Source organism: Ailuropoda melanoleuca, chromosome 7, assembly GCF_002007445.2.
Source record: "Ailuropoda melanoleuca isolate Jingjing chromosome 7, ASM200744v2, whole genome shotgun sequence".
Lineage (NCBI taxonomy): Eukaryota > Metazoa > Chordata > Mammalia > Carnivora > Ursidae > Ailuropoda > Ailuropoda melanoleuca.
In genome coordinates this window covers 56,049,790-56,076,329 of record NC_048224.1, presented here as the reverse complement: position 1 = coordinate 56,076,329, position 26,540 = coordinate 56,049,790, and the positions used below count along the sequence as shown (strand labels likewise).

Below are 26,540 nucleotides of genomic sequence, written 5' to 3'. Positions count from 1 at the left end.
ATCTTGTGTTCCAAGCTTCTGATTCTGTTCTCTTTTAAACCCTCTACTTGTTTTGTGGTTAGCGTTGCCTAAAGAAATACCTACAGTTGGGGGGAGAGTTGCTCTGTCACTTTGTGCGTTAGTTCCGTGGTTTGCTTTGACCCCCGCTTCTGGGTGGAAGCAGCTGTGTGTTATGTCAATGATTAGGTGCATGTTTTAACCAGTGTAGACTCGAGCTTGTTGACCTGTGCACTGGGGGAGAATTCTGATGTCTGCATCTCCTCTGAGCAGTCCAGTCCCATGGCACGGTACTGACCGAGGAGAATTTCGTTCTGACTGAGACTGCACCTGTGGGACCAGTACCGACCAAAGACTTTCTGCAGGCCATGCTTACGACTGACGGCCGCGGCTGTACCACTGGTTTGCCTTCTGGCCATGTTTGCTTTGCCCTCCTGGGTCACAGGACAGAGGGGAGAAGAGGAAAATTCTCGGCAAATGCTTTTAGCAAGACCCCAAGGCGTGGCGGAGGAAGTTAATTTTAGTTCCATTTTTAATGTTAAGGTAGTTTGGTTGCGTCTTTCCTCTTAGGGTAGAGCGTTTGAGCTTTTGTTTTTGCTTTTGCATTTCCTGTGTATACCTCCCAAAGCAAAGTGGACTGCTAAAAATGTCACTTAGTGTTTTATTTTGTGCCTAGAATAACATTCAAGACTTGTGAACACTGTGAGTCACTAAAATAGTTTTAGGAGAAAAGAAATGTTATCTGTGTTAGTCTGTATTTCCTCCTAGAAAATTTCCAGTTGATTTTGTGTGCTTATTTAATTGGACATCCATAATCTTTTTCATTTATCAGTAGCAATATAATGGTTTATTTGCTGGCACCTTGCGTCTCTCCTTGTATGCTGAACAGCTTATTTTTACAAGTACAGTAAGTTCTGTAGGAGGACCATGGTTAAAGAGGTAAGCAGCTGGAAAACAGGCCACGTGCATGTTCGTCGTCGCTGGAGCTTACACATGTGCCTGTCACGAAGTGGGCTCGGGCTTGGGCCCCAGGAGTCCCCAGTGTCTGGCCCAGTGTAGACACTTTGTCAATACTTGTGGAGAAATGAAGTCAGTAGCAGTACAGGCAGGGAAGGGTTAAAGAAGGGTGGCTTTCTAAAACAAACTAAGTAGGGAAATCGGCTAGGCCAGTGGGTCTCAGACTTAGTGTGTGTCAGAATCACCTAGAGGGCTGGTGAAAGCAGATTGCTGGGCTGCACCCCCAGAGTTTCTGATTCAGTGCGCATGGACGGCATGGGGCCCAGGAGATTCCGTTCCTAACCATTCCATAGGTGAGGCTGCTGTTGCTGCTGTTGCTTCAGGACCAGGCTTTTGAGAACCACCGATCTCAGCTTATTGCCCTTCTTTTCCGGATGAGATAAGAGGCTGAGAGGAGGTGAGCTTTGCCTAAGTGACTAAACCGATTAGTGGCAGAACCTATATGAAAAGCCAGCCTCCCAGTCCTGACTTCCAGGAGAAAGAAGCGTGTCCTGATGTCCCTAAATTGGCAAACTGCTAAGGTGACCACATGCCCTAGTTTCTTTCTTGGGATTGAATCCCAGGTAACTGACAACTTTGGGACAGGACAGGAGGATAAGAGGTGTTGTTCCAGATATTCGTTAGTTAATCCTACAGATGTGCCCTGTACCAGCTGCCCACCTGCGACCAGACGACATCCCCCACCCGTCAAAGGAGGTGATTTGTTCAGAAGCCGATTAAAGCCCTTTGTGGCCTGTTGTGTTCCTGAAGCGTCTTGCCCATCTCGGAGATCTGAGCACAGCCCTCAAGCTTGGTCAGCTGTGGATGGGACCCACTGCCTCACGGCCAAGCCCACCACGTACACGGGTCATTTCCATGGTAGGCACCGAGGTTGGGGTGGGAGGTGTACTCTCCACAGGCCCCTGGGCTTCTGAGGCTCTTTTACTTCTGGCCCTTCTCTCTTTCCTCGGGGTGAGATGCTAAGAATCTCTGATAGGCAGGCAGCCTTGGAGCAGAAGCTGTTCGGTCTGGGCAGAAGGAGGTTACTGTAGGCATTTCCTGCTCACACTTTCTCTTGGTTTCCCATCCATCGTGTGTCCTATTGGCCCCTGTCACCCTAGCACCACCGTCCCAGACCTTCCCGCTCTGACAGACGCGCTCACTGGTGACACTTAAGGAAGACACTTCAACGTCATGAGGAAGAGCGTGAGCTTGTTGTCGCAGTGTGTGGAGCCCGAGTGCAGCTGCTTCCCGAGCACCGTGTCACTCTGGGCCTGGTTATTTTCCCTGAGCCTTGGGTTCTTCACCTGTGAAATGGCCGTTGACATACTGTCTGCCTGTCAGGGTGGCATAGGCGGTACTCGCTGAATTGCGGGCTGTGGTGAGGAGAACGCGGCGTGGAATAGGTTGGAGTATAGGCAATACTTGACCAACGTTTGCCTTAAATTGCTCTTTCCCCTCACTTCCTGTGGCCTCTGTCAGTGTGAGGACCGTGCCTGCGCATTTGGATTTCGCCTTGTGGCAACTTGCTGTTAAGACAAGGTTGGGGGAGTTCATTTTGTCTAAACGTCACCAGCACACTGGGGAAAGGATCTTGTTGTTGAAAGGAAGATGACTTCAGCTGGCTGCCTTCTCACCCTGTGGGTGGCGTATTTAGATTTCTTTCTCATAGCAGGTGAAGAAGCTGTGTGTTGAGCTCTGTGCTCTATGACCCACGGTAGACCGCACTTCCCGGCACCACTGGGGAGGCAGGCAGGCTCCTGGATCCAGCAGGACTCACCTGCCTGGTCCAGGCTGGCCCTGCTCCCTCTCTCCACTCCCTCCTTCTGCCATACTGACCAGGTCTCCTGCTTCACCTTGACCCTGCTGGCCCAGGGCCTTCCACATATGCTCTTCCCTCTGCAGGAAACACTTTTCCTCAGTCCACCCCCCCTAAGTACACACACACCCTAAAGAAAATGAAAATCTGGCCAACTGCCATGAATCTTTCAGTCCTCAGTTTAAGCCAGTTTCCTTGCAGGGTTAAGGGTGGTTGCCCACGTGGAAGACGGCTTTAGAGCACCCTTTTCTGCCTTACTCTCACCCCACCCCCCACCCTCAGTGTTCCTGTACTTCCCATGTCAGCTGCTTACAATAGAACACTGGCTCCTTCTGCCTCTGGGGGCATCCAGACCAAGGTCCAAGCCTTCAGCACTTGATCTCCAGTTGGGTAAGTGGGCCTCGGGCCACTTCTGTGGCAGTCGGCCCGCTTGTACTGGTGTGTTTCGGGTCCCTTCCCCGTTCCTCCTAAGCATTGGTGTCATGTCTGCTTGACTCACTGCGGCACCCTGGGCACCGATCATCAGGGGCTCGGAAAATGCGCTGGGCCATATTACCTTGTACAGTCATCCTCTGCAGGACTCCCTTCCGTGCAAAGAGGAGAGAGGGAGTGTGACAGACTCTTCCTTGGCACACAGGCAGCTCAGACAGGAATTTGCTTCCAGGGAGCCTTCTTCACTTGGGGCCACGTGGAGGCCGTCCTCACCAGCACTGGTGGGGCCAGTGCTGGGGGCACTGACGTTCACCAGACTGGATGTCATCAGGGGGCTCGAACTTCTCCAAGCTCTGCCGTCCCTACGCCGGCCGAGTTAGATCGCTGCCGTGTGCTGCTCATGGCCACAGCCCTGGAAGGGGAAAATCACTTCGGACGAAATTTGTCCTAAACTAAGTGTGGAGCTCTAGATTTCTTTGTACCTTCGGGAGAGGCCTGAGTAGGGACCTCTCATACTGTGGGGAATTGGCTCCGGGTCAGCTGTAGAGCACAGAAGTATGAGCTCAGGTTTACCAGGCTGTCTTCTCTGGGTAGGAGATCAGAATTTTAAAGCCAAACAGTGCTCCAGTAGATTGGACAGAAGAGGCTACTGATTCGAGCGTTTCAGAACTGGCCTTTCCATGGATGGGTGTGGGTTCACCACCCCCAGAAACGAGTGATGAAGACCAAGTGGCCAGCCTGTTGGAAGCAGCCAGGCTTCAAGCGAGCTTCAGGACACACCATTCTGTGCTAATGTTTTTGTTTTGATGAAAAATTTAAAAACACCACTCAACCTCCATCACAAAGAATACAAAAATATTATTATAAAGAAACTAAATATATTGCAATCCTTGCTTTGTGGTGATACTCAATTTGTAAGGAGAGCTGGAACCAAAAACACTTTAAAAGGTGACCTTCAAACATGTGCCGAGCTTCCTGCAGAGGGTCGACCCGTTTATAGATTCAATCCACTGATTTTCATGCATTTTTCAAACATATCCACTAGCTTTCTGGCAGCTGCGTATTTTTATTATTAAGGCGCCCTTGGTTCTGAGGACGTGGGGGCCAGCAGCACAGAAACTGTCTTTAGGAGATTTAAGTCAGGGTGAGCCCACGACTGGCCCAGGCGTCCTGGAAGACAATGAAGTGACATGGTTTTCTCCATGGTCACTTGGTGGCTCTTAGACATTTTTGGTTGAACACCATGAGACTTTCCCCTGCCATTCCTCCTTCTTCCTAAGGAAGGGCTTCACAGACCTCACACGGCCCACGTAATAGGAGCCTGTGCTTGGGAATGCTGGATCCTCGGCGGATTCCTTTCCTCCCAGTTGGCTTTGTTTTCCTGTCTAGAAAATTCAGGGTTTTCCATCTTAAATATAAAAATGTGGTTATCAACTTAGAATGTGTTCTAAGGACTTTAAAGATACTTTTGTTTTCCACTAAGAAAACCATTAATTCATGGGTTGGGGTCAGCATGGAATAATACGGACCAAACCCAATAAGGACCCGGCAGAGTTCAGGCCAGGCTCCTAGGCCAGGCAGTGGTAGCTTTTCACCCAACCCTAATCTTGGACACTCTGACACCTCAGCCCCTCCCCTTTTCATTTCTGTGTATTGTGTTCAGGTTTGCTTTCTGGGAGAGTGAGAGAGAGAGAGAGGGAGAGAGAAAGAGGTGTGAGCAGGGGGTTGGGAGGGAGAGGAGGAGAGAGAATCTTAACCAGGCTCCATGCCCAGCATGGAGCCTGACCTCACAACCCCGAGATAATGACCTGAGCTGAAATCGAGTCGGATACTTAACTGACTGTGCCACCCAGGTGCCCCCAGGTTTGCTTTCTTTTGATTGCAGATGTGAACGTGTGTAGTTGCCTTGTGTATGCTTTTGACAGACACCTTGTCATTAACCCACTTCTCTGCCCTTGTGAGTATCACTGCCTTAGAGGAATGACTTGAGGACAAAGAGCATTTTTTCCAGCACAAAGTAGATGATAAGCAAATATCGCAGCCAGATATGAAGAAAAATGGCATAAAGCAGAAGGAAGAGCAATGATTGACCACTTTGGTCCATTACTTTTGGATGAGATTTGTTGTCCGAAGCACTCGTGCACGCAGTAGGTCTTTAGAAATATTTACTGGCTTACTTGTGCTCTAACCTTATATTAAAGAGACTATTTCAGCCCAGTGTCTTTGCTTGCGGGGGCTGATTAGTTGAAATTTGGTGACTGGGACTTGTTGTCACGCCTTCCCCCCAAGCCCCATGGCTATGTCCATACAGGCCTATTCTAGGCACAGTGTTTACAAATCCGTCTCCCCATCAGAAGGGGCTTGTCCCGAGGAATGTTTTGATGTGAGATTTGAACTTCCCTCGCAGACAGAGTCCAAGGGGCACCTGCCTGTCACTTTGTGTGTGCCCTAAGCTCTGCTGGGCTCGCAGAGCCTCCCCATCTCCCACTCAAGATTTGGAATTTCTCAACAGTTTATCTCTTTCCCCCAGACCTGTGTTCCCCTGGAGGACTAGTTAAAGCCCACGTTCCTGGGTCCCTCCCCCAGAGATCTGGATTCATTAGGTGTGGGTTGGGGGTTGGAGCAGAGAACTGGTATCCGGACCAGCTCCAGGTCATGTTGATGCTGCTGTTGATGACCCAGGCCCTTCCCTCCCCTTCACTCTCAGTTGGGGAAAGGATTAAGACACTGTTTGGTCGGAGAATTAATTCATAGGGTTACAAAGTGAAATAGAATTTAAGTGTTTTAGATTTTTGATACACTTTGTGTACGTGATCATAGTATTTCTTACTGTGGTTTGTGGTCAAGAGAGGCCGGAAAGCCACTGATCGCCTCCACCTTGGAAGTGGCCCACCTGCCAGCGCTGCACCTGTGCCTGGTCCTCAGTTCCAGACCCACAGCGGGAAGCTCAGCTGGTGTCCTGGTGACCCTGGGAAAGGACTGGGTCTGTGGTCTTGATTGCCCCTGCAGGCCCCCTGACCTGCAGCAGCTGTTCACGGTCCTAGTGAGGAGGGCGTGCAGTGTTCGCACTAGGACATTAAGTGTGCTAGTGAGAAAATCCTCTATTCCACACTCCCCAAGAGGAAGGGTCTTCAGCGTTTCAGGTTAGTTTTGTGATGGAAATAAATTTCGTGAATGATATTTAGCCTTACTGCCTTAGTGCCTTCTTTTTTTTTTTTTTTTTTTTTAANTTGCCTTAGTGCCTTCTGATCATTTCTATTCTGTCTCATGTTTTAATCCATGGAGTTGGTTTGGGGACCTGTGAATGGGTCGTGACTTGGAGTAAACTTGAGCAGGAGGAGAAGACCACATGTCTCCCCACCCATGCAGCCAGTGCCCTTTCTGCTGGGGTGCACTGCGTTCCGTCTCTCAGAGATGCTTCTCTTGCCCAAGGCGACCCTATCTCTTCACGTGTTTCATGGTCCTGTCCCATAGTGTCTGCTCAGTTTACAGCCGTGCAGCTTTCTTCATGAACTTTTCCTGTATCTTTCCAGAAAGAAACCCTTTATTTCTTCAGCATTTGGCTTGCTCTGCTGTGTGTTGGAGCTCTGGGTGTGTGGCTTTCTCTGTTTGTTCATAAACCATTCGGCCACGAACCGGACCAGATCATCTGTGGCACCAAATGCCCAGCATGTGGCTGGCGGAAGGAGATCAGCCAGGTTGTGCTCCATTGTGTCAGTGGCTGCGGGGCCCAAATTCGGTTTCTAACCTTGTTTCACTGGGAAAGTGTATTCTGATTCCAAGCAGCTGACTTTGAGAAGACAAGTCTCTGCCTCTTTTCTTCTCCCCTGTGTGGCCTGTGCTTCCTCTGTGGCGTGCTGAGACAGGGGCTGCCTCCTGTGGAAAGATTTGCTCCTTTACAAAGAACTTCAATTCTAGGGGATGCAAAGGATACAGCTGCTCAGAGAGAACAAGGGAAAACGAGGTTCTCGAGAAAGCACATAGTGTCCTGCTCTGAGGATTCTAGAATGAAGCAACTGGATTTTTCCTAAAGGCACTCTTTGGAGTTGGGTGGGTTTTTGGAGGGTTCTGAACAAGAGAGAGACTTAGGAGAGAGTTAAAGGGATGTTCCTTGGCTGAGTCTAAGACCCAAGAAGGGAGATGGCCAACCACCGAAGAACGGTCTTTTAAAAGCACATATTGTGTCACCATTTTATTAATCACAGACCGAAAAGGCATAAATTCATGAGAACTGGGCGGGGGGGGGCTTTTTTACTTTGGAAAGTCCCTTTCTAATACTTCCTAGCCAAATAGCAACTCCAGCCATCACTCAAACACGTGTTCTTCCACAGCCCGTGTTTTTGGAGTTGTTGAAAAATAGCGTCTCGGGTTCCATCCATAACCCCACCTCCCAAGGTGAGAGAGCTGGTGCTGCACCTTCGGCCTCTCCCCCGTGGGCGGGGAGACGGCCTGAGATTTCAGCAGCAGGAGTATTTTAGCCTGGGAGCTAGCACAGCAAGGAGGGCTTTGATGTGCTGCTGCTGGGAGTGAGCCATCTTGGTCTTGGACTTTTCCAGAAGGGTGTGATTCACTTTTATAAGCAGTACTGGCCTGAAAGTCTTGTCTTCTACTCTTGCGGTGACTTGCTCACCTGGGCATCAAAGTTGTGAACACATCTAATAAACAGCGTATTTGCTAGGCTTTAGTTTTAAAAAAAGGAAGAGGGCTACCCGGAGATGTGCCATCTGAGTCAGGGGACAGGGCTAGGGACAGGATGGTGGTGCACACAGCCAAGCACAGAGCCTGGTACCTTGTAGGTGCTGGTTTGTTAGAAGGGGCACACTGACGCGGAGACAACAGACTATTCATTCAGGGGACAAAAGAGTGCATGAGTCCTCCTTCCCCCTGAGCCCGTTTTCTGCTGTATTTGAGCCGTCTTTAGGGTACTTATTCACTTCTCCCTCCCACATTAGGAGACGGGGGCTGGTGTGTAAGCTACGCTGGGCTCAAATCCAGAGTCTTTCATCTCTCAGCCTCAGTTTCCCAACCGTGGAGGGTCACTGTGAGGATTAAATGAGAAAGGCCCGTGAGGTGCCCGGGGTGGCGCTCGACACTCACGGTGTAAGACGCGGGTCCAGCTGTTGCTGTGTGCAGTGACTCGGTACCCAGCGCCTCTGCACACGGAACTGATACATTTGACTGCAGATGAATTGGTTTGCGTGTCAGGCTCCAAGCCAGTGAAATCCTGGCTGTGACTAAACCAGCACGTCTTCAGATTTTCGTCCCAGAATTCCGAGGGCCCTCAGAGCCTCTGGTGGGTGGTGAGACCGCCTGTGGCTGTAAGAAGTTCACAGGGAATAGCTGGGTGTCACCAGTCCTGGAGTGGGCTGTCTTTTTTTCTGGCCCTCTGCATGTGTTTACTTATGACTCCGAAGTCGTCTCAGGAGGAGGAGAAATGTCTGGGAGGTTGATTGATACTTTTTCAGCCATTACTGAGGAGGGAGCCCTGGACTGGCCTGGTTCAGGATGCCTGGGCCCTAGGCTGGGGGCACATCCGATCCCAGGGCCTCCGCTTCCTCTGCCGGCAGACTCAGGATCCTCTCAAGTTCTCCCACTGCATGGAAGCCAAGAGCCCACCACTCACTGGGCACCTGCCCGCGGGTGCCACCTGGGCCATTACCATGGAGGGATTGGGATTGATCAGCACCTGATTCTGAATGGGTAGAGCAGAGTGGGGTTGGTTTCCCCCCCCCCCATGTGTGTCTGGACTGTCGTACCTAGTAAGTATTTCCTCCAGAACAGGCCACCTGGACACAAACATATTTGAGAGACAGGAACAGAGGGTCAGGGTCCAGGAAGAAATACTCATTGAAGAACAGCTGAGAAGACCCTTTGCTCATTTTGTTCCAGAGAAAAATTCACTGCCCCTGGTTGGGTGAGACTAAAAACTACCTCTCCTTTACCCCCACCCCTTGCTGCCCTCCACCCATGTGCCTGGGAAGCCAGAAGCATGCCTTTGGAGAAGTGGTCATTTTCAGATCCCTCTGGGTCCTCATAGACTTCTGTAGCCTTTTCCAAGCCAGCACCTGTTTGCTGACTCTGGTGCTTGTCATGGGTCCGCGTGGGAAATGAAGCCTGGAGCTGTTCTTGGAAGCCCAGCCCTCCCTCCTGCCCTGAGGAGCAAGCCGGGTTTTCTTTCAAGGACGCTGGGCCTAAGAGCCCTTCCACGGGCACCTGGCGCCGTCTTCCTCCCGAACAGGGCTGTGAGCAGCTGAAAAGCCCTTGCCTTTGCTGGTCAAGTCTCCATCCTGGGACTCCTCCCTCTGTGTCCTGACGGAGGACTTTTCCCACGGGATTAGGAGGAGCTCTGTGGAGGGTGGAGCCGTGTCTTGCTCTCTATTGACCCTAGTGCTCTGCAGATGTTTGGCGGTAAAGATATATGGAATGAATGAAGATGTGAGTGAATGTGGGTGCCCTACGGGGCCTGCTCTGTGTTATCTGATGCACCCGGTTTCCTCAGGTGAGAGGGAAGGGGAAGCCCTCTCCAGGGGACCCTTGTCCTTTCACTTCCTTCCCTCTCTGCCTGGTGAGCGCCTGCGGTAGTACCCCAAGCTGCTGGGGCTCGTGGGGCTCGTGGCTCCCCTCTCCTTCCCCTATTGCCTGGGCAAGAGGTAAACATGCACTCGCTGACCAATGAAAATGTTTTTCCTCTGGAGGTCCAGAAGGTAGCCTGACAAACAATGAGTTCTCGGGGTCCCTGAGCAGAGCCAAGTGCCGCCGAGGCCGACAGAGCCCCCGTGTGCCACAGCTTCCACTGTCACTGAGCGCCTGCCTGTGCCCCGTCACTGTGGCCTGGCCCCAAAGAAACAGGCCTTCCTGCCCCCAACTTGGCTGCTTTGCTGGTGACATGACGCTAAGAAATATGCTCTGAGGCCCTTGAGGAGTATTGTTTGAATCTGAACTGGCACCAGTCCTACCAGGCAAGTTCCTCTGAGGGACCGAGGCGGCTCCAAACAGCTCCACCTAAGGGACAGAGGTCAGGGCGGACTCTGCTTCCTGTGGTAGCCAGGATCCCGAGTGATGTGGTGTGCTTTGGCCCCACTTGCTTTCTGCCCGGTGCAGCGGTGTGTTTACTCGGAATAACTGTTATGCCCCCTGTCTCATTCCCTCCCCCTCCTTCTCTCTCTCTCTCTCTCTCTTTCTCTCTCTCATCTCTAGAAATAAAACTCTGGAGAAAGTGACTAATTCACATCTCTGGATGTCTGTGCAGTCTGTGGCTTTAAGAATCTTGAGGCCATTTCCAAACAGTGATGAGAAAAAATACTTCCTTGGAAGGAGGCCACCCGGGGCGGGCTGACCTTGAATTGCTCACAGCACGTGTCAGGGCTCCAGTTGCCTTGTCTGTGATGCGTGATGCGTGATGCGTGTGTGTGTGTATGTGTGTGTGAGATTTACGGGTTGGGGGATGGTGCTGGGGCCCTATGACTTGGTTTCCTCATGTGTCTAATGGTAATAAAAACACTTTCCTTCCAGTGTTAGTGTGAGGGTAGCGGTAACGTAGAGCTCCCTGCCCAGCTCCCAGCCTGTAACGGGATGTCTACGAGAGCTGCTGATTCAGCCATGTGATGATTAGGCTCCAGGAGAGAAGCAGCTCTCGAGCCTGGAGGCTCCCCTTTCATCTCCTCTTGGGGTATCTGTCCGATAGTTGATGAATGTTTGATGAAAGGAGTACGTCTTGGGGAAAACTCTTTGTCTGGATTTATTCAGAGCCCTCTCTGATGGGTGTGTGTGAGGGGCTGTGGACCTCTGAAGGGCTTCGCTTTTTTCTCTGAGAACAGATGCCACAGGACGGTTTTGAGCAGGGGGCAATGTAACAGGACTCAGCCTTTCACAAGGATCACCCTGGTTCCTGGGCTGAAAAGACTCTAGACGGGCAAGGAGCAGGTAATATTGGACAGGTATGGTAGTGGTTTAGGCACAAAGTGGCTGTGGTTTGGGTCAGGGCGTCCGTGGTGCCAGTGGTTATAGTGGTGAGATTCTGAATATACCGATAAGGTGGGGTGCACAGAATTTGCTGAAGAATTGGATGGTGGATGTGAGCAAAAGAACAGTCGAGAATTTTGACCTGAGCTACTGGAAGGGTGAAGTTTCCTGTTTACCAAGATGAGGTGGCAGCAGGTTTGGGAGGGAGTGTCAGGAAGAGTTTTGTGTTTCTGCTGTCTGATCTAGACATCCAGGCCAATGACCAGGAGCTTGTGTGTAGAAAGAGACCACTCCACAGTTCAGCAGTGCCTCTTTTCTGTCTGCACAGGTCTCTGGGGTTCTCACCTGGTTTCTCGACTTCCTGTGTCATCTCTCTGCTACCAGCACTCACATGTATACCTCCAGCCTCTCTCTGCCTCCTTAACTCAGACTCATCAATCCAACTGCCTAAATCAAGTTCCTCTGGATATCTGCAGAGGGGTTCCTCTGTCCCCATACAGGGCCTGGCACAGTTGAGATCCTCAAGTATTTGTTGAGCATGAATATTCCGTATTTCTTAGACTAACTTTGTGAATAGGTATTATTATTATTATATAAAAATACATTGATTCAGTCTTGGTTAAAAACAAATTATAGGATACAAATGTATTTACATTAAGTTCTTCAAATTTTCCGTACAAGGGAAAGGTGATTTAAGATCATAAAAATATTTATATAGGTTCTTCTATTATTTTTACAAAGATGAACCAAAAACTTCCTATGATATCCACAGATTCCTCCTGAGATATTCAACGGCGAGTCATTTGGGAAGACACTCCTTCTGGACTGTTCATGGTTAAACACATTTGTTTGTTTCAGGGACTGGGATTTCCTCGAATTGTAAATGATCTGTTAATCTGACCCGTGTAAAAATCAAGTGGACTCTTTTAGAAGAATTTTAGACCCTTGTGTCTACTTTATTCCAAATTTTTATTGATGTATATCATGAATCAGGAAAGTACATCTGGCTTTAAGTATGCAGCTTGGAGAATTTTCACAAATTGAACAAGAGTGTAACCAACTCCAATCAAGAAATAGACTGCGGGGCGCCTGGGTGGCACAGCGGTTAAGCGTTTGCCTTCGGCTCAGGGCATGATCCCAGAGTCCTGGGATCGAGCCCCACATCAGGCTCCTCCGCTATGAGCCTGCTTCTTCCTCCCACTCCCCCTGCTTGTGTTCCCTCTCTCGCTGGCTGTCTCTATCTCTGTCAAATAAATAAATAAAATCTTNAAAAAAAAAAAAAAAAAAAAAGAAATAGACTGGGATGCCTGGGTGGCTCAGTCGGTTAAGCATCCAACTTTTGGTTTTAGCTCAGGTCATGATCTCAGGGTTGTTAGACCGAGCCCTGCGTCGGGCTCCACACTCAGCACGGAGTCTGCTTGAGATTCTCTCTCTCCCTGTGCCCTTTCCCATGCACATGCACGTGCACTCTCTCTCTAAAATAAATAAGTTAATCTTTAAAAAACAAAAAAAGAAATCGACCATAGCTCCCTCCTGTCCCCTGCAGCTTATCCCCCCAAGCATAACTGCTATCTTTACTCCTAAAATCATAGATTAATTTTGCTTGTTTTTGTATTGGTATAAATAGAGTCATACAAAATGTACTTTTGTGTGTGTGCCCTCTTTCTACGTGTGTAAGAGGCATCCATATTTTTGCGTGTAGGTGTAGGTTATCATAGTGTTCCACACGTGCAGGTGTCTCAGTGTATCCATTCTCCTGTCAGCTGGCATTTGTATATTGCTGCTTTGAATATTCTGGTACCTGTCTTCTTGTGATTTCATGTAGGCATTTCTGCAGGGCACACACCTGGGAGTGTGGGATTACGGGCCCCTGGGGAAGCATGTCTGCTGTCGTCCCAGTTCACCCTCTACACAGTGGCGGGTGGACACTGCCCATTGCTCTTCATCCTCCTTAGCACTTAGTGTTTCCTGTTTTCGCTTTTTATCCATTCAAGTGTGTATGTAATGGTATCACTTGTGGTTTTAATTGATTGTTTCCTGGTGACTGTTGGAGTTGAGCACCTTCTCATCTGTTTATCGGCCATCTGGAGATCATCTTTTGTGAAGTGTCCGTTCAATCCTGAATCTATTTTTAATCATTACCAGTTATGTAAAGAGAACCTAAATGGTGGCTCTATCAGATTTGAGCCCAAATTTAAGGTGAAGCTTGGTTACTTCTGTAGGTAGTAGCCTAGCCTCACTCTTGCACCTCACCCCTTCTGCCTCCGCCCCGAGCCTCTCACTCTTTGGCTCCGTTCCCGTCTGGTCTGCATCCAGCTCAGGCATCTGGATAGTATCTTACCTTTGACCCTAACAATTCCATTTCTAGGGACCTGCCTCATTACTAGAAAAGTAAACATGAGTGTTCGTTATTCAGTATTGTTTGAAGAGCAAAAGTTAAAAACCATCAGCCAGGAGACTGGTTAAATAGGTTTCAGCAGAACATTATTCAACCGTTAGCTGTGCTCATGTGAAAAAATGCCCACAACGTGGGGCGCCTGGGTGGTTCAGTCGTTGGGCTTCGGCCTTCGGCTCAGGGCATGATCCCGGAATCCTGGGATCGGGCCCCACATCAGGCTCCTTCACTGGGAGCCTGCTTCTTCCTCTCCCACTCCCCTTGCTTGTTTGTGTTCCCGGTCTCGCTGGCTGTCTCTCTCTGTGTCAAAGAAATAAATAAAATCTTAAAAAAAAAATGTCCACAACATATTGTTAAGCTGAAAAATATTTCAGCTCTGCCGTATGTAGAGTTATGAGGGACTTTTCAGTTTCTGTGTTATATATTTTTGCAGGGCTTGGATTTTTGCAACAAGGTTGTTTTACTTTTGTTGGGGGGTGGGGATGATAAAAATGATATACTTACGACTTCCCGCAGCACCAAAAGCAGCGCAGCGTTACCCACAGACTGCCTGAGCATGTGGGTGAGAACGGGCAGACTTTCATGTCAGAAGAGACTTCGGTGTTGCCAAACTCCAAATAGTATTTTCCCTCTGTTTTAACACGAATAGTTCTATATTAAGTAAGACAGAGGATCTTTTAATATGGAAATTGTTGGAAAAAATGAAACATCAGGTTGCTTTCCGTTCTAGGCTGCAGTTATTTTTAGCTAAGTGTTGGCAGAGGCCTGGCGAAGTTACCAGATCACAGTAATGGGCTCCATTTATTGAGCATTTGCTATAGATCCCATCCTTGGCTAAATGCTTGACACAGAGGATCACGTTTAATCCCAAGGTTATACTTTTCTGTAGGTGAGGGACCTGCAGCTCAGAGAGGGACACACCTGCTTACCGCAGAGAGGCGTTTCTGCGCCTGAACTTGGGTTAGAACGGAGACCGCCTGACTGCAGAGCCCATGTGCTGCCTGCCATGCTCGCAGCCCTCTCAGCCCGAAATCTTGTCTTTATCTTTACATTAGTCGGTAACATTTTAAATAAATAACGATCTGAAATCCTAGCTTTAAAAAAAGTTCTTCCTGGGGCGCCCGGCTGGCTCAGTCTGTAGAGCACGTGACTCTCCATCTCGGAGTTGTGAGTTCGAGCCCCACATGGGGTGTAGCGATTACTTTAAAAAAATAAAAATCTTTAAAAAGTTCTTCCTAATGTCCTCAAGCCACTTCTCCACTGTAGCTGTCCTTTTTACTCATTTGGAAAATGGGGGCACGTGGATCGCGTAGGTAGCTTCAGATGGAACTGGTGTAAGCGGACAAGTTTCCCGGTTGTGCCACAGTTCTGTACCCAGTACACCGTAGGTCGCAAGAAATTGACAGCCACGGTGTTTCTCAAGATGAGCTGCAGTAATTTTGGAACTGCCTCAAAGTGTCATCCACCATGACTCTGACGTCCTGGTCCCTGGTGTGGCTGATATTTAGAGACTGCCCTTATCCAGAGTGAAATTAAGCCCTGACAAAAACCACTGCTAAGTTGGGATCCCAGCTGCTGCTACAAGTGACGTTTGAAAGGCCAGTTGATATGCACATTTGTCAGCACCAGGCAGAGACCGTTGTTAGCTTGACGGAGGGACAAGTTGAAAATCTAAGAATGAAATATTGGTCCATGGCAGATTACTCAGGAAAAAATTGGTGTGATTTTTGGGGATTGGGGGTTTTGTTGAGATTTGACTCTGTGAGCAGGCTATGTGCCTGTCTTCCACTGTGTCCTTCCTCTGACATTGGTCTGACAGCTGGGTCTGCGTCCTACAGTGGTTGCCCAAGAAAAGTGCCTGCTCTTAGTAACACCGTGGCCATTTATGCAGAAATCGTGAGGCTATATATAAGCCACCCTTCCTCTGGAAGAAATGACTAGCAGATTAGTCATTGGGAGTTCCTGACCTTCCATGGTGTAAATGCCACACTTAGCAGTGGTCTGAGGCTTTGTTTTCTTAAGTTCTGTCAATGACCTTTGAAGTTGCGCTCACAGATTTGATAAATGACAATAAAATAGCAGCTTATGGCATTTCCTTCTTACGTGAAGGAGGGTTTTTGTTTCCTTTGGTGAGGTATGGCCATAAAGAAAGTGGACCAGTCTGGGAATCCCAGGTATTGGTGGGATATGGAGCAACTGGGACCTTGGTAGTGGAGTTGCAAAGTGACACAGCCATTTTGGAAAATCATTTGGCAAAATCCACAAAATTAAATGTAGCATATACTCTCTAGTCAAGCAGTTCTATTCGCGGAAAGCTCTTGCATGTGTTCCAGGAGACGTGTACGAGAATGTTCATTGCAGTGTTGTTTATGGAAGCTGGAAACCACCCAGGGTCCACGGAAAGTGAAAGCACTTATATATACTTCAGCATGGTTAAATGTCAGACCTACCACTGAGTGAAAAAGCAAGAACATGAGAATATTCATAATGTATTTCCATTTATGTAAAGTTCACAAAGCTGTAAATTAACTATACTTACAAACTGTCAAAAAAAGTAAGGGATGATAAGCACAAAAATCAGATCATGGGGGGCACCTGGGTGGCTTGGTTGGTTGAGCAACCAGCTCTTGGTTTCAGCTCAGGTCATGATCTCAGGGTCATGGAATGAGCCCCGCGTTGGGCTCTGTGCTTATGGCAGAGTCTGCTTGAGACTCTCTCTCTCTCTGTCTCTCTCAAGTGAATAAATAAATCTTATTAAAAAAAATCAGAATCACAGTTACCCATTGTTGTTGGGAAGAGAGATGTGATGACAAAGGGGCATGTGGTGGCATCAGTGGACTTGATAATTTTCTACTTGTAGAGCTGTGTTGTCTGATATGGCAGCTACATTTCAAGTCCTCAGTAGACACAAGGGCTATCATGGGGGACGGTGCAGATACAGAACATTTCCATCGTTGCCGAAAGTTCTGTTTGATAGGCTGGGTTGGTGGATGCATGCATTTAATTCTCAGTCATATATATATATATATATGACAGAATTAAATGCATGCATATATATATGGGGAGGTTCAAAATTTTATTTTAATTTCAGTACTAGAAGATCTCTAAAAACACACATATACAAAATTTGAAGTGTAACTTTCTAAGTGAAAAGTCAGGGAATAGTAAGAGAGTGGTTGATAAAGCTGCCTGAGACTCCAGTAGCGTGGGGCCGTGTCTTTGGCACTGGCCTCTGCTCCAGATGATTGATAACACTCGTAGACTCAAGAAGAGGGTCAGGAAGTGCGTGTGTGCACGTGTGCGTGTCTGGTGCCGTTGGCAAGATTACCCTGATAGAGACGCCTCCTGTTGCTTCCTTCCGCCCTGCTATCGCTGGTCATTATAGTACTTTATCAGCATTCAAACTCATAGTTTGAATGACCTTGCAAGTCACCTGAAATCTATATTGTCCACCCGTTGTTTCAAGAAAAAGATGACAAGGGGCGCCTGGGTAGCGCAGTCGTTAGGCGTCTGCCTTTGGCTCAGGGCGTGATCCCGGCGTTCCGGGATCGAGTCCCACATCGGGCTCCTCCGCTGGGAGCCTGCTTCTTCCTCTCCCACTCCCCCTGCTTGTGTTCCCTCTCTCATTGGCTGTCTCTCTCTGTCAAATAAATAAATAATCTTTTAAAAAGAAAAGAAAAGAAAAGAGAAAAAGAAAAAGAAAAAGATGACAAGCAGCCTCCAAGTCAAAATCAATCCTAGTTAGTGCTGTCTTCTGTTTCCAGAATTGAGGGGGTTCATTACCCTTACCAAGAACCTGCTTTCTCCACTTGATGTAACACCTTGTATGCTAAACATAGCTGTTTCTAGGCCGTTAAACACCCCCAGGAGAGAGATTTATTGATAGATGCAGTTCTTTCTTTAAATGCTGATATGGACTCCCAGCTGTGCCCCAAGACGGAGTAGAATTTCAGGCTGAGGTTGAGAGAGTGCTGTAATATACTTCCTACCTCAGGCAGAGGTGCCCTTACTTGGCCCTTGGGTCATGATCAGGGCTGGCTCTGCGAGTGCAGGAACCCCAGAGATTTTTGAGGGGCCTGCCGTGCCTTGCTTGCATACCCCAGTTCCTCCCTGGTCATGATGGCAGGCCGTGAATCTGGTCTGTCCATACAGCAGCTCAGAGTCGCAGACAGGCAAAAGCAGAAGTCGGCTCACCCAGCCCAGGTCTCTGGAGGTCTTTGACCACCAGAGAAACCGTGCATCCTGCCTAGACTTCCCCATTTGTGTCTGCTTTTCTGGCCCTGCTTTCAGTCTTAGTTGCTCAGGTAGAAGTCGCACGGATTAGTACTTTAACATCCTCTGTGGCTCGGGAACCTGCCTGGTCCGTGCTGTGACTGTAGGGACACTGAGGCAGGCAGCAGGACTGGCAAGGCAGAGGAGACGTGCAACCACAGAGGGAAACAGATTGAGACGTCTGGTCCACACTAGAGGAAGAGGAGGGTGGCATTTGTAAGGCCCTCAATTACTTAAGGGTCACAAGTTAAAAGTTCAGTGCTGCAGAATAGCCTGATTCAGATCTGTAAGCAGATGGGAGATGAGAATTGAGAGTTTGACCAACCTTGCCATCCATCCAGCTCGCCTGGTTTGGTTCACTCCCTGTATGGAGGCACCGTGTGCCCGGCAGTTGGATGAGAACCTCACCGTAATTATCCACAGGCAGCACCTCATTTACTCTGCGTCACATCGGCCATCTCAAGAACGTCATCAGCCCCGTTGTCCAGACAAAGAAACCTAAGACTTGGAGAGGTGACTTTGAAGTATTTTAACCCAAACAGTCTGACTGCAGAGCTCACCCTGTTAACCACCGTTATGTATGATTAGACCGGTCACATCATTATGAAGTATGAAGAAGGAAGTATGAACTATATAGGGGGCCCACCCTGCTTGGGTGGGGAAGAAGAGGCAAGATAGAGGGAAGATGGAGAAAACCGCACCATGCCAGTTGACCTGCTTTGAATCCCAGGGATGACTGTGGCATATAAGGACAGGTGCTGAGAGCCCCTCCTTACCCTGTTTTGAGCTGTTCCGTGTGAGGAGAGAGGTGCGCCAGCTTCCTGTGGATTTCTGTACACCTTTGGGGTCCAAGAAGGCCTTCCTGCCAGCAGACAGACAGCTGCAAAACTGTGTTTGGTTTGACTCTGCATGTGAACGAAGGTCAGGCTCTGGCTTTTCTCTTTGGTCCAGAGTGCAGAGGGCTCCTAGATAGTTTGCAAAGAGCAGATAGTTCATCTGATCCTGCCCGCCACCTGGAAGGTCCTTGACAAAGGAATTGAACCTTGTCCCGGGGAAGTCACATGCAGTAATCACAGACACGGTGACAGGCCTGTAGCACAGGGTGCTGTGTCATTTATTTGGAAGGGTGTTTTAGTAGTAAATAGCTGGAAAAATTGAAAGGAGGGTGCCTGGGGGTTTTAAAACTACCAAGTATTTTTCCATTGCATAGGATCATGTTCTGTTCCCTCATTTTCAACCACTTTCAAGTATTTCCGGAGAATTTCAGATAGTATCAAAAGAAGCAGTCCGTTTTTTGGGGTATTTTCTGATTGGTTGATTTGTTCATCTGTTGAGTGAATGTTTCCTGAGTATCTTCTAAGGGCCAGGTACCATGTTACCACTGGCATGCAGGCATGAACAGGACAGGTGTGGTCCTCAGTGAGTTTGCATTCTTGGGAGGAGACAAGTACATAAATAAACCACTTAGTAGGATAGTTTCAGACACCGAAAAGCACTGCGGTAAATCATGAGATGAAGGAAGTCCTCAGTGGGTTTTTGCTTTTTTTAAAAAACAGCTTCATTGATGGGGCGCCTGGGTGGCTCAGTCGGTGAAGCGTCTGCCTTCAGCTCAGGTCATTATCCCAGGACCCTGGGATCGAGCCCCACATCAGGCTTCCTGCTCAGGGGAGAGTCTGCTTCTCTCTCTTCCTCTGCCCCTTCCCTGCTTGTCCTGTCTTCCCCTCTCTCTCTAATAAATAAATTAAAAAATCTTTAAAAAAATAAAAACAGATCCCTGAGATATAATTCACATATACAGTTGACTTTGAGTATAGAATTCAGTGTGTGTGTGTGTGTGTGTGTGTGTAGTAATTTACTGGGTTTCAGTGCAGCCATCACCAGATTCTAATTTTAGAACATTTATGTCCCCTCACCAAAAGAAACCTTATACTCATTAGCAAACCCTCTCCTTCCCTCTCCCATTCCCTCATTCTTAGCCACTAATCCACTTTCTGTCCTTATAAATTAGCCTATTCCGGACATTTCAAATAAATGGAAGATACAATAATGATCTTTTGTGACAGGCCTCTTTCACTTAGCATAATTTATCAAGATTCATCCATGTTGTAGCAGGTGTCTGGATTTCATTTCTTCTAATTGTCAGGCAATATTCTGTTGTAAGGGTATGCCACATTTTATTCATTCGTTCATGGACTTTTGAGTTATTTCCACCTATTGATTCTTAATGAATAATGCTGCTGCGAAGTTTTGCATACAGATCACATGGGTGGATGTTTCCATTTCTCTTGGGTATATGCCTAGGAATAGAATTGCTGGGTCGTCCGGTAACTGTTTGATCTTACGAGGAACTGCCAGATATTTTCCACAGCCACTGCACCATTTTACGTTTCCAGCAGCAGTGCAGGAAGGTTCCAGTTCCCCAGCCATCACCAACACTTGGTTATTGCAGGTCTTTTTTATTATACATAGTGGGTTTGAAGTAGTAACTTACGTTGGTTTTGGCATTTCCCTGATGACTAATGATGTCAGCTTTCCGTATGTTTGTTGCTCATTTGTGTATCTTATTTGGAGAAATGCTTATTGAAATTCCTTGGTCATTTTTAATTGGATTATCTCTGGTTGTTGAATTATATGAGTTGTTTATGTTTTCTCCACGCAGATCCTTATCAGGCATATGACTTGCAGGTATTTTCTCCCATTCTGTAGTTTGTCTTTTCATTTTCGTGGTGGTATCATTTGCAGCACATACTTTTTAATTGATATATAATATCAGGTTAGTTTCAGGTATACAACATAATGATTTGATATTTGTAGATATTACAAAACAATGACCACAGTAAGTTTAGTTTAAAGTTTTACATTTTGATGAAGTCTAATTCATCTGATTTTTCTTTTGTCATTTGTGCTTTTGCCATTCTAAGAAACCATTACCAAAACCAAAGTCACAAAAATTTTATCCCTGTGTTTTGTCCTAAAAGTTTATAGTTTTAACTCTTACATTCAGGTCTTTGATCCATTTTTAATTAATTTTTGTATATGGTGTGAGGTAAGGGCCCAGATTCATTCTCGTTCTTCTGTATGTGAAATATCCAGTTGTGCCAGCACCATTTGTTGAAAAGAACATTCATTTCTCCATTGAATGGCCTGACATCCTTGTTAAGAATTGATTGACCATAGACACATGGCTAATTTATTCTGGACTCTCATATCCATTCTGTTGTTCTGTATGCTTATCCTTATGCCAGTACCATGCTGTCTTGATTACTATAACTTCTTAGTAGTAAGTTTTAAAGTCAGGAAGCATGAGTCTCCTAATTTTATTCTTCTTTTTCCACATTGTTTTGTCTGTTCTGTGTCTCTTATATTTCCATGGTTATTTTAGGATTAGATTATCAATTTCTGCAAAAAAGCCAGTTGGGATTCTCATAGGGATTACCTTGAATCTGTAGATCAATTTGGGGACTGTTGACATTTTAATAATATTAATCTGGAGTCATGAACATGGTATGCCTTTGCATTTATTTAGATTGTCTCAATTTCTTTCAACAATGTTTTGTAGTTTTTAGTATATGTCTTGCACTTCTTGTGTTAAATTTATGCCTAAGTATTTTATTCTCTTTGATGCTATTGTCAGTGGAAGCTTTTTGTTTGTTTTTATTTTGTTTTTATTGAAGTATAGTTGATATACAGTGTAATACTAGTTTCAGGTGTACAGCATAGTGATTTGGCATCGCTCCATGTTATGCTGTGTTCACCACAAGTGTAGCTACCATCTGTCATCGTATAACGCTATTCCAATATCATTGACTATATTTCCTATGCTGTACTTTTAATTCCAATGACTTATTCATTCTATAACTGAAAGCCTGTGTCTACCACTCCTTTTCCCCCATTTTGCCCATCTTCCCATCCCCCTTCCCTCTGGCAACCACCATCAGTTCCCTGTAGTGTAAATGGAAGCTTTTTTTTTTTTAATATCATATTTATTTATTTTAGAGGGGGGGGGAAAGGTAATCCCAAACAGACTCCGTACTAAGCGGGGAGCCCTACACGGGACTCTTGTCTCATGACCCTGAGATCGTGACCTGAGCCGAAATCAAGAGTTGGACGCTTAACCAGCTGAGCCACCCAAGCACCCCTCAATGGAAGCTTGTTAAAATTTCATATTGGAATGTTCATTTGTACTGTGTAGCAATCCAGCAGACTTCTGTATATTGATCTTGTATCCTGTGACTTTTCTGAATTGGTTTATTAGTGCTAGTAGTTTTTTTAGTGAGTTGCTTGGGATTTTTCATATCCAAGGTCATATTCTACAAATAGAGTTTTATGTCTTCCTTCCCAAGCAAGACGACTTTTGTTAGGGTGCTAGAGTTTAGTATTGGGTAGAAATGGTGAGATCAGACACCCTGGGCTTGTTCCTGATCTTGGAGAGAAACCATCCAGTCTTTCACTATGTTTCAGAGGGTTTTGATCATCTTAGTGCTGTTTCAGTCTCCAGTGCCAGCTCTGAGCCCTTGCCCATGACGCTTGTTGCTGTTCCCCAAACCAACAAAAATGAGGAGGTTGATTCAAAAGGGCCCTTTCTGTCCAGTTCAAGCATCCTACACTTCTGTGATTCTGCTTTGGTGTTCTTACTTCTTAGCCAGTTCCCTTAGACTTCGGTTAGTTCATCATACAGACTCTGCAGAGGACACTGGGGATAATTTGTGAATTCTTTTTCCACAGCCATTTTGACTGCCTTTGACTTCCATAATTCTGAACAACCTAATTTAGATGGAAATTGCAGAAATTAAAACATATAAGCAGAAGTATTTCAATAGATCCGTCTTTCCTTTCCTTTGTAACTAAACAGCCAGGGAAGAAGTTTGTTTAGGGACGATACTCATTTCCACAAAAGGTCAGCAGAGCACAGCTCCTTTCTACCCTGCTTCTAACCATTCGTACCCTCCTTGTTTTCAGACTCTCAGCGTTCTCATCTCTCCTCCTTCACCATGAAGCTGAAGGACAAATTCCACTCACCCAAAATCAAGAGAACGCCGTCAAAGAAGGGAAAACCAGCTGAGGTGTCTGTGAAAAATGCGGAGAAGCCTGTGAGCAAAGTAAGCCGACTCTCTCTAGGTGTTCCTCCTGGCCTTCGCCTCCTTCGAGCAGTATGAGTTTGTGCTGCATTTAAGTTCATTCCCTGGGGATTCAGCTTTCAGTGCAGAACACCTACTCCATAGCATTCCATGTTTCCAGGCAGGGGCCTTCAGTGTCCTTGTGAAATGTGAGCCTTTAGGATGGTGAGTGGTTCTCCTTTTCCAGATGTGTCATCCTCTGGGCACGTAACACAGCTCAGCGCACCGTGTTCACACCCTACAGTGCTGCCTCCCTGCCCCAGACAGCCCCGTGTTACCCTGGCACGCACACACTTAGAGGGAGGTTTGTGACATCCAGAATCCTTCATTTGGCTTTAGGGCCCATGCTCTGAGACATGCCAAATCCTTGAAACCCGGCCAAGGGTGTCCTCAAGCACGAGTAACCTCTGCAGGGCCGGTCAAGCCAGATGTGTCAAAACAGCAGTAGATGTTTACCAACCCTTCCCTTCAGCTTCAAACGGCCATTTCAAGCTCTGTAGGAATCCAGGTTTCCTCTCTTCCAGGAGGCAACAGACAGATTTCTACCAGAGGGCTACCCTCTCCCCTTGGATCTGGAGCACCAGGCAGTAGAGTTTATGTCCACCAGTGCTGTGGCTTCCAGGTCTCAGAGGCAGAAGGTCAGTGTGACGCTAAGAACAATGGGGTTTGCCTTGCCTTCTACTGCAGAATCCTGGGCCGTGGTTTTGGGGATGGAAAGAAAAATCTGTGCAATATCCTTGTGTTCAGTTGGGTGGCGACTGTGGGCTTCACTGTTCAGGAAACAGTCCAGGGGACCTTGGGTAAAATGAAGAGTTTATCCAAGCCCCTGTGGCCTTTGGAGAGAGCTCAGCATTCCATGATGAAAGCTTGGGGGTCCTTCCTGAGGTTGGTTTGGGTGTGCTGCTTGGGTCCAGCGGGTGCTGGGGGCAGTGGGTGAGTCTCCTCTCTCAAGACCAGCTCTTCTTTCCTTGAGTTGCTCAGATGATCTGAATAGTTAGGACAGGGAGGAACGTCTTCAGTAAAAGGTGCTGTGTTAGACATCTAGCAGGCCTCTGTGGGGAGAGCACAGGGAACCAAGCACTCAGAACCAGGGACACCTTTGGTGCTGACATATATCCAGACTTTCCTTAGCCCCGTGCGCAGTGCTTTGCGCTTACTCTCTTACTGAACATTCGTAACAGCCCTGGGAGGTGGAAACTTACTTTGCAGAAGCGGAAACTGAGGCTGTAGAGGGAGGAAGCATTAGCCACCGTCACGCAGGAAGAGGCAGTGAAGCTGACTTGAGCACAGGCCATCTGACACCCAAGTCAAAACCCTCAGGATGCTACGTTTCCTCTTTATGAAAGCCAGAACTTAGGTTGGAATGTCCCACAAATCCAAATGGTAACTCTCACACAACGAGACAGAAAAACAAAATTCACCTTAGCAATATCAAGTCAAGAGAAGCCTATAGACATCCCGATGCGGCAGTGATTGTCCGAAGCATGGTGGCCGGTAGAACTGTTGTCACAGCTGTCAACTGAACGCCACCGGCAGACACTGCCCCGTTACATAAACACACAGTTCTTGAATTTTGCAGTGTACCTATATTTTTGTTTTTATTTTGACCAGAAGATCCTAAAATTCTGGTTAAAAGTGGAGAACATTAAAGTTTGAAGTCCAGAAAGTCTTTTGTTGAATAACCCTTTTCCCTGCCTCATCTGTTAGCAAAAGGAGTAAGATTAATATGTTCAGTGTTTGCCAGATTGATGACATTGCAGACTGCAGCGGAGTCGGAAAGGAGAAGATGTGGTGTGTGTACCATAGTTCTTTTCTGGTTCAGCCTGTTTAGCAACCTCTTGGAGCTGAGTTTGGTTAAAAACAAACCCCCCGAGCAGGGTGTCCGCGGCCGTGTAGTGTAGCGCAGGCAGCCCAGAGTAGAACGACTTAGAGCAACCGTGTTCTGCTGTTTAGCTCTGATAAGAGACTGCTTCGGCCACGCAGTTCTTGGAACTTTTCCCCCTTTCTTCATCACTCCAAGAGAGGTCGTGGGGGGACATTCAGTGTGAAAGTGTCCTTCACTCAGTGTGGGTTCCTGCACATTCCAGGGGACATTGGCAGCGTCTGGAGACATTTTTGGTTGTCACCACTAGGAAGGTGAAGCAGGTGCTCCTGGGTCTGGTGGGGAGAAGCCAGCGATGCTGATGAACACCCCATGCAGGACAGCCCTCCCTGCAGCAGAGAATTTTCCACCCCAAGATGTCAGTAGTGCCGCAGCTGAGGGCCCGTTGGGTCGCAGGGGGCTGCAGGTACCATCTTTACCCAGGGGAAGAATATTACTCCGGTGTATGGTTGTCACCCTTTAAGAAGGGTTGAATGACTCTGCTCTGCCCCAGGTCAGCTGCCCGAGACCATGTGAGTAGGAACCTCTCGTTGAGTAAAAGCCGGCAGGCCACACGTGTGAACTTAGAAGACGCTGTCGGAGAAATCTGAAAATACGTCTGTCATGTGCTGCCATCATTATTGATTACTTACGAGCTCTCTTACCTCTTAGAGAATATTTCCGTATATGTTCTCATTTTAATCCCGGTTTATATGCGTGATGTTTGTGTGTGTGTGTATATATGTATATATGTAGGTTCCACACCCAGCGTGGGGCTTGAACTCATGACCCCGAGATCACAAGCCGCGTGCTCTTCTGCCCATGCCAGCCAGGCGTCCCAGCATTCCCTGTTTAATACGGGGACGTTGCAGCTCAGTAGATAGGGCAGACTCGGATTCTTCTACAGCTTCCGGACGGTCTCTGTTTGCCCAGGCCCTGTCGTAGGTTTACTCCTTTCCATAACTGCATGCAAGAGCTTTTATCATTCCTCACATATGGAGTTTGGGCTCTGGCCCAAGTTTTCTCAATCAAAATCTGGTTTTATTTTATGAACTACTTCCATGTGCTTTCTCATTCATTTCCCCACATCAGGCTCTTTAAATTACCCAGGTTAGGTATTGGCGTCCCTGTTTTGCAGATGAGGAGGCTGAAGCCAGTGGTCCCCAAGCCCAGCAGTGGCTTCGGGTGTAGGCCCTCCCCCGGCACCACGACCCTCAGGGTGTTTCCAGGTTTGTGGATGGATGCTGGCATCATCCCCCACGGCGGGAGGGGCCGCCCTGGTGCAGCCGGGCAACTTGAGCAGAGCCAAGGCTTTGGGTTCCCAGTTCTAGCACGTGTTCCATCTGGGTGTCTCACTGTAAACTCTTCTGGCTGCATTTGCAAGACCCCAGAGTCGAACAGCCAAAGCGGTTAAGGAGCAGAGGGGCTATGAACAGACAGTGCTTTGAGGCCATTGATTCTGGGAGTGCAGTTTGCTGGAGGGTTAGTGGATGAAACCTGACGCTGCTAAGTTGTCGGCTCCTTCCGTAGGAGCCCAGCGCAGCCTGGTTCTTCAGTGGCTCATTTGATCTCTCTGCAAATGACAGAAAGATTCTTGTGCTCAGAAGTACCTCCTGCCCCTTTTGGGTGCCCCCCATCTCCAGGTCAGCCTCTTTCTCCCCAGCAGACCTGATGACACATTTTCTTACA

General features: G+C 47.6%; 1 protein-coding gene across 1 annotated transcript in view; it reads left to right on the top strand.

Moving 5' to 3' along the window:
- Positions 1-873: 873 nt before the first annotated feature.
- RAPGEF1 (Rap guanine nucleotide exchange factor 1) overlaps positions 874-26,540 on the top strand; it is an 89,763-nt gene continuing 64,096 nt past the window's right edge. Inside the window, exons 1-3 of the mRNA XM_034664725.1 lie at positions 874-1,872; positions 22,833-22,972; positions 23,515-23,628. Of these exons, the coding sequence (XP_034520616.1) occupies positions 1,509-1,872; positions 22,833-22,972; positions 23,515-23,628 (618 nt within the window). The 5' untranslated portion in view covers positions 874-1,508. The remainder of the gene's footprint in view (positions 1,873-22,832; positions 22,973-23,514; positions 23,629-26,540) is intronic.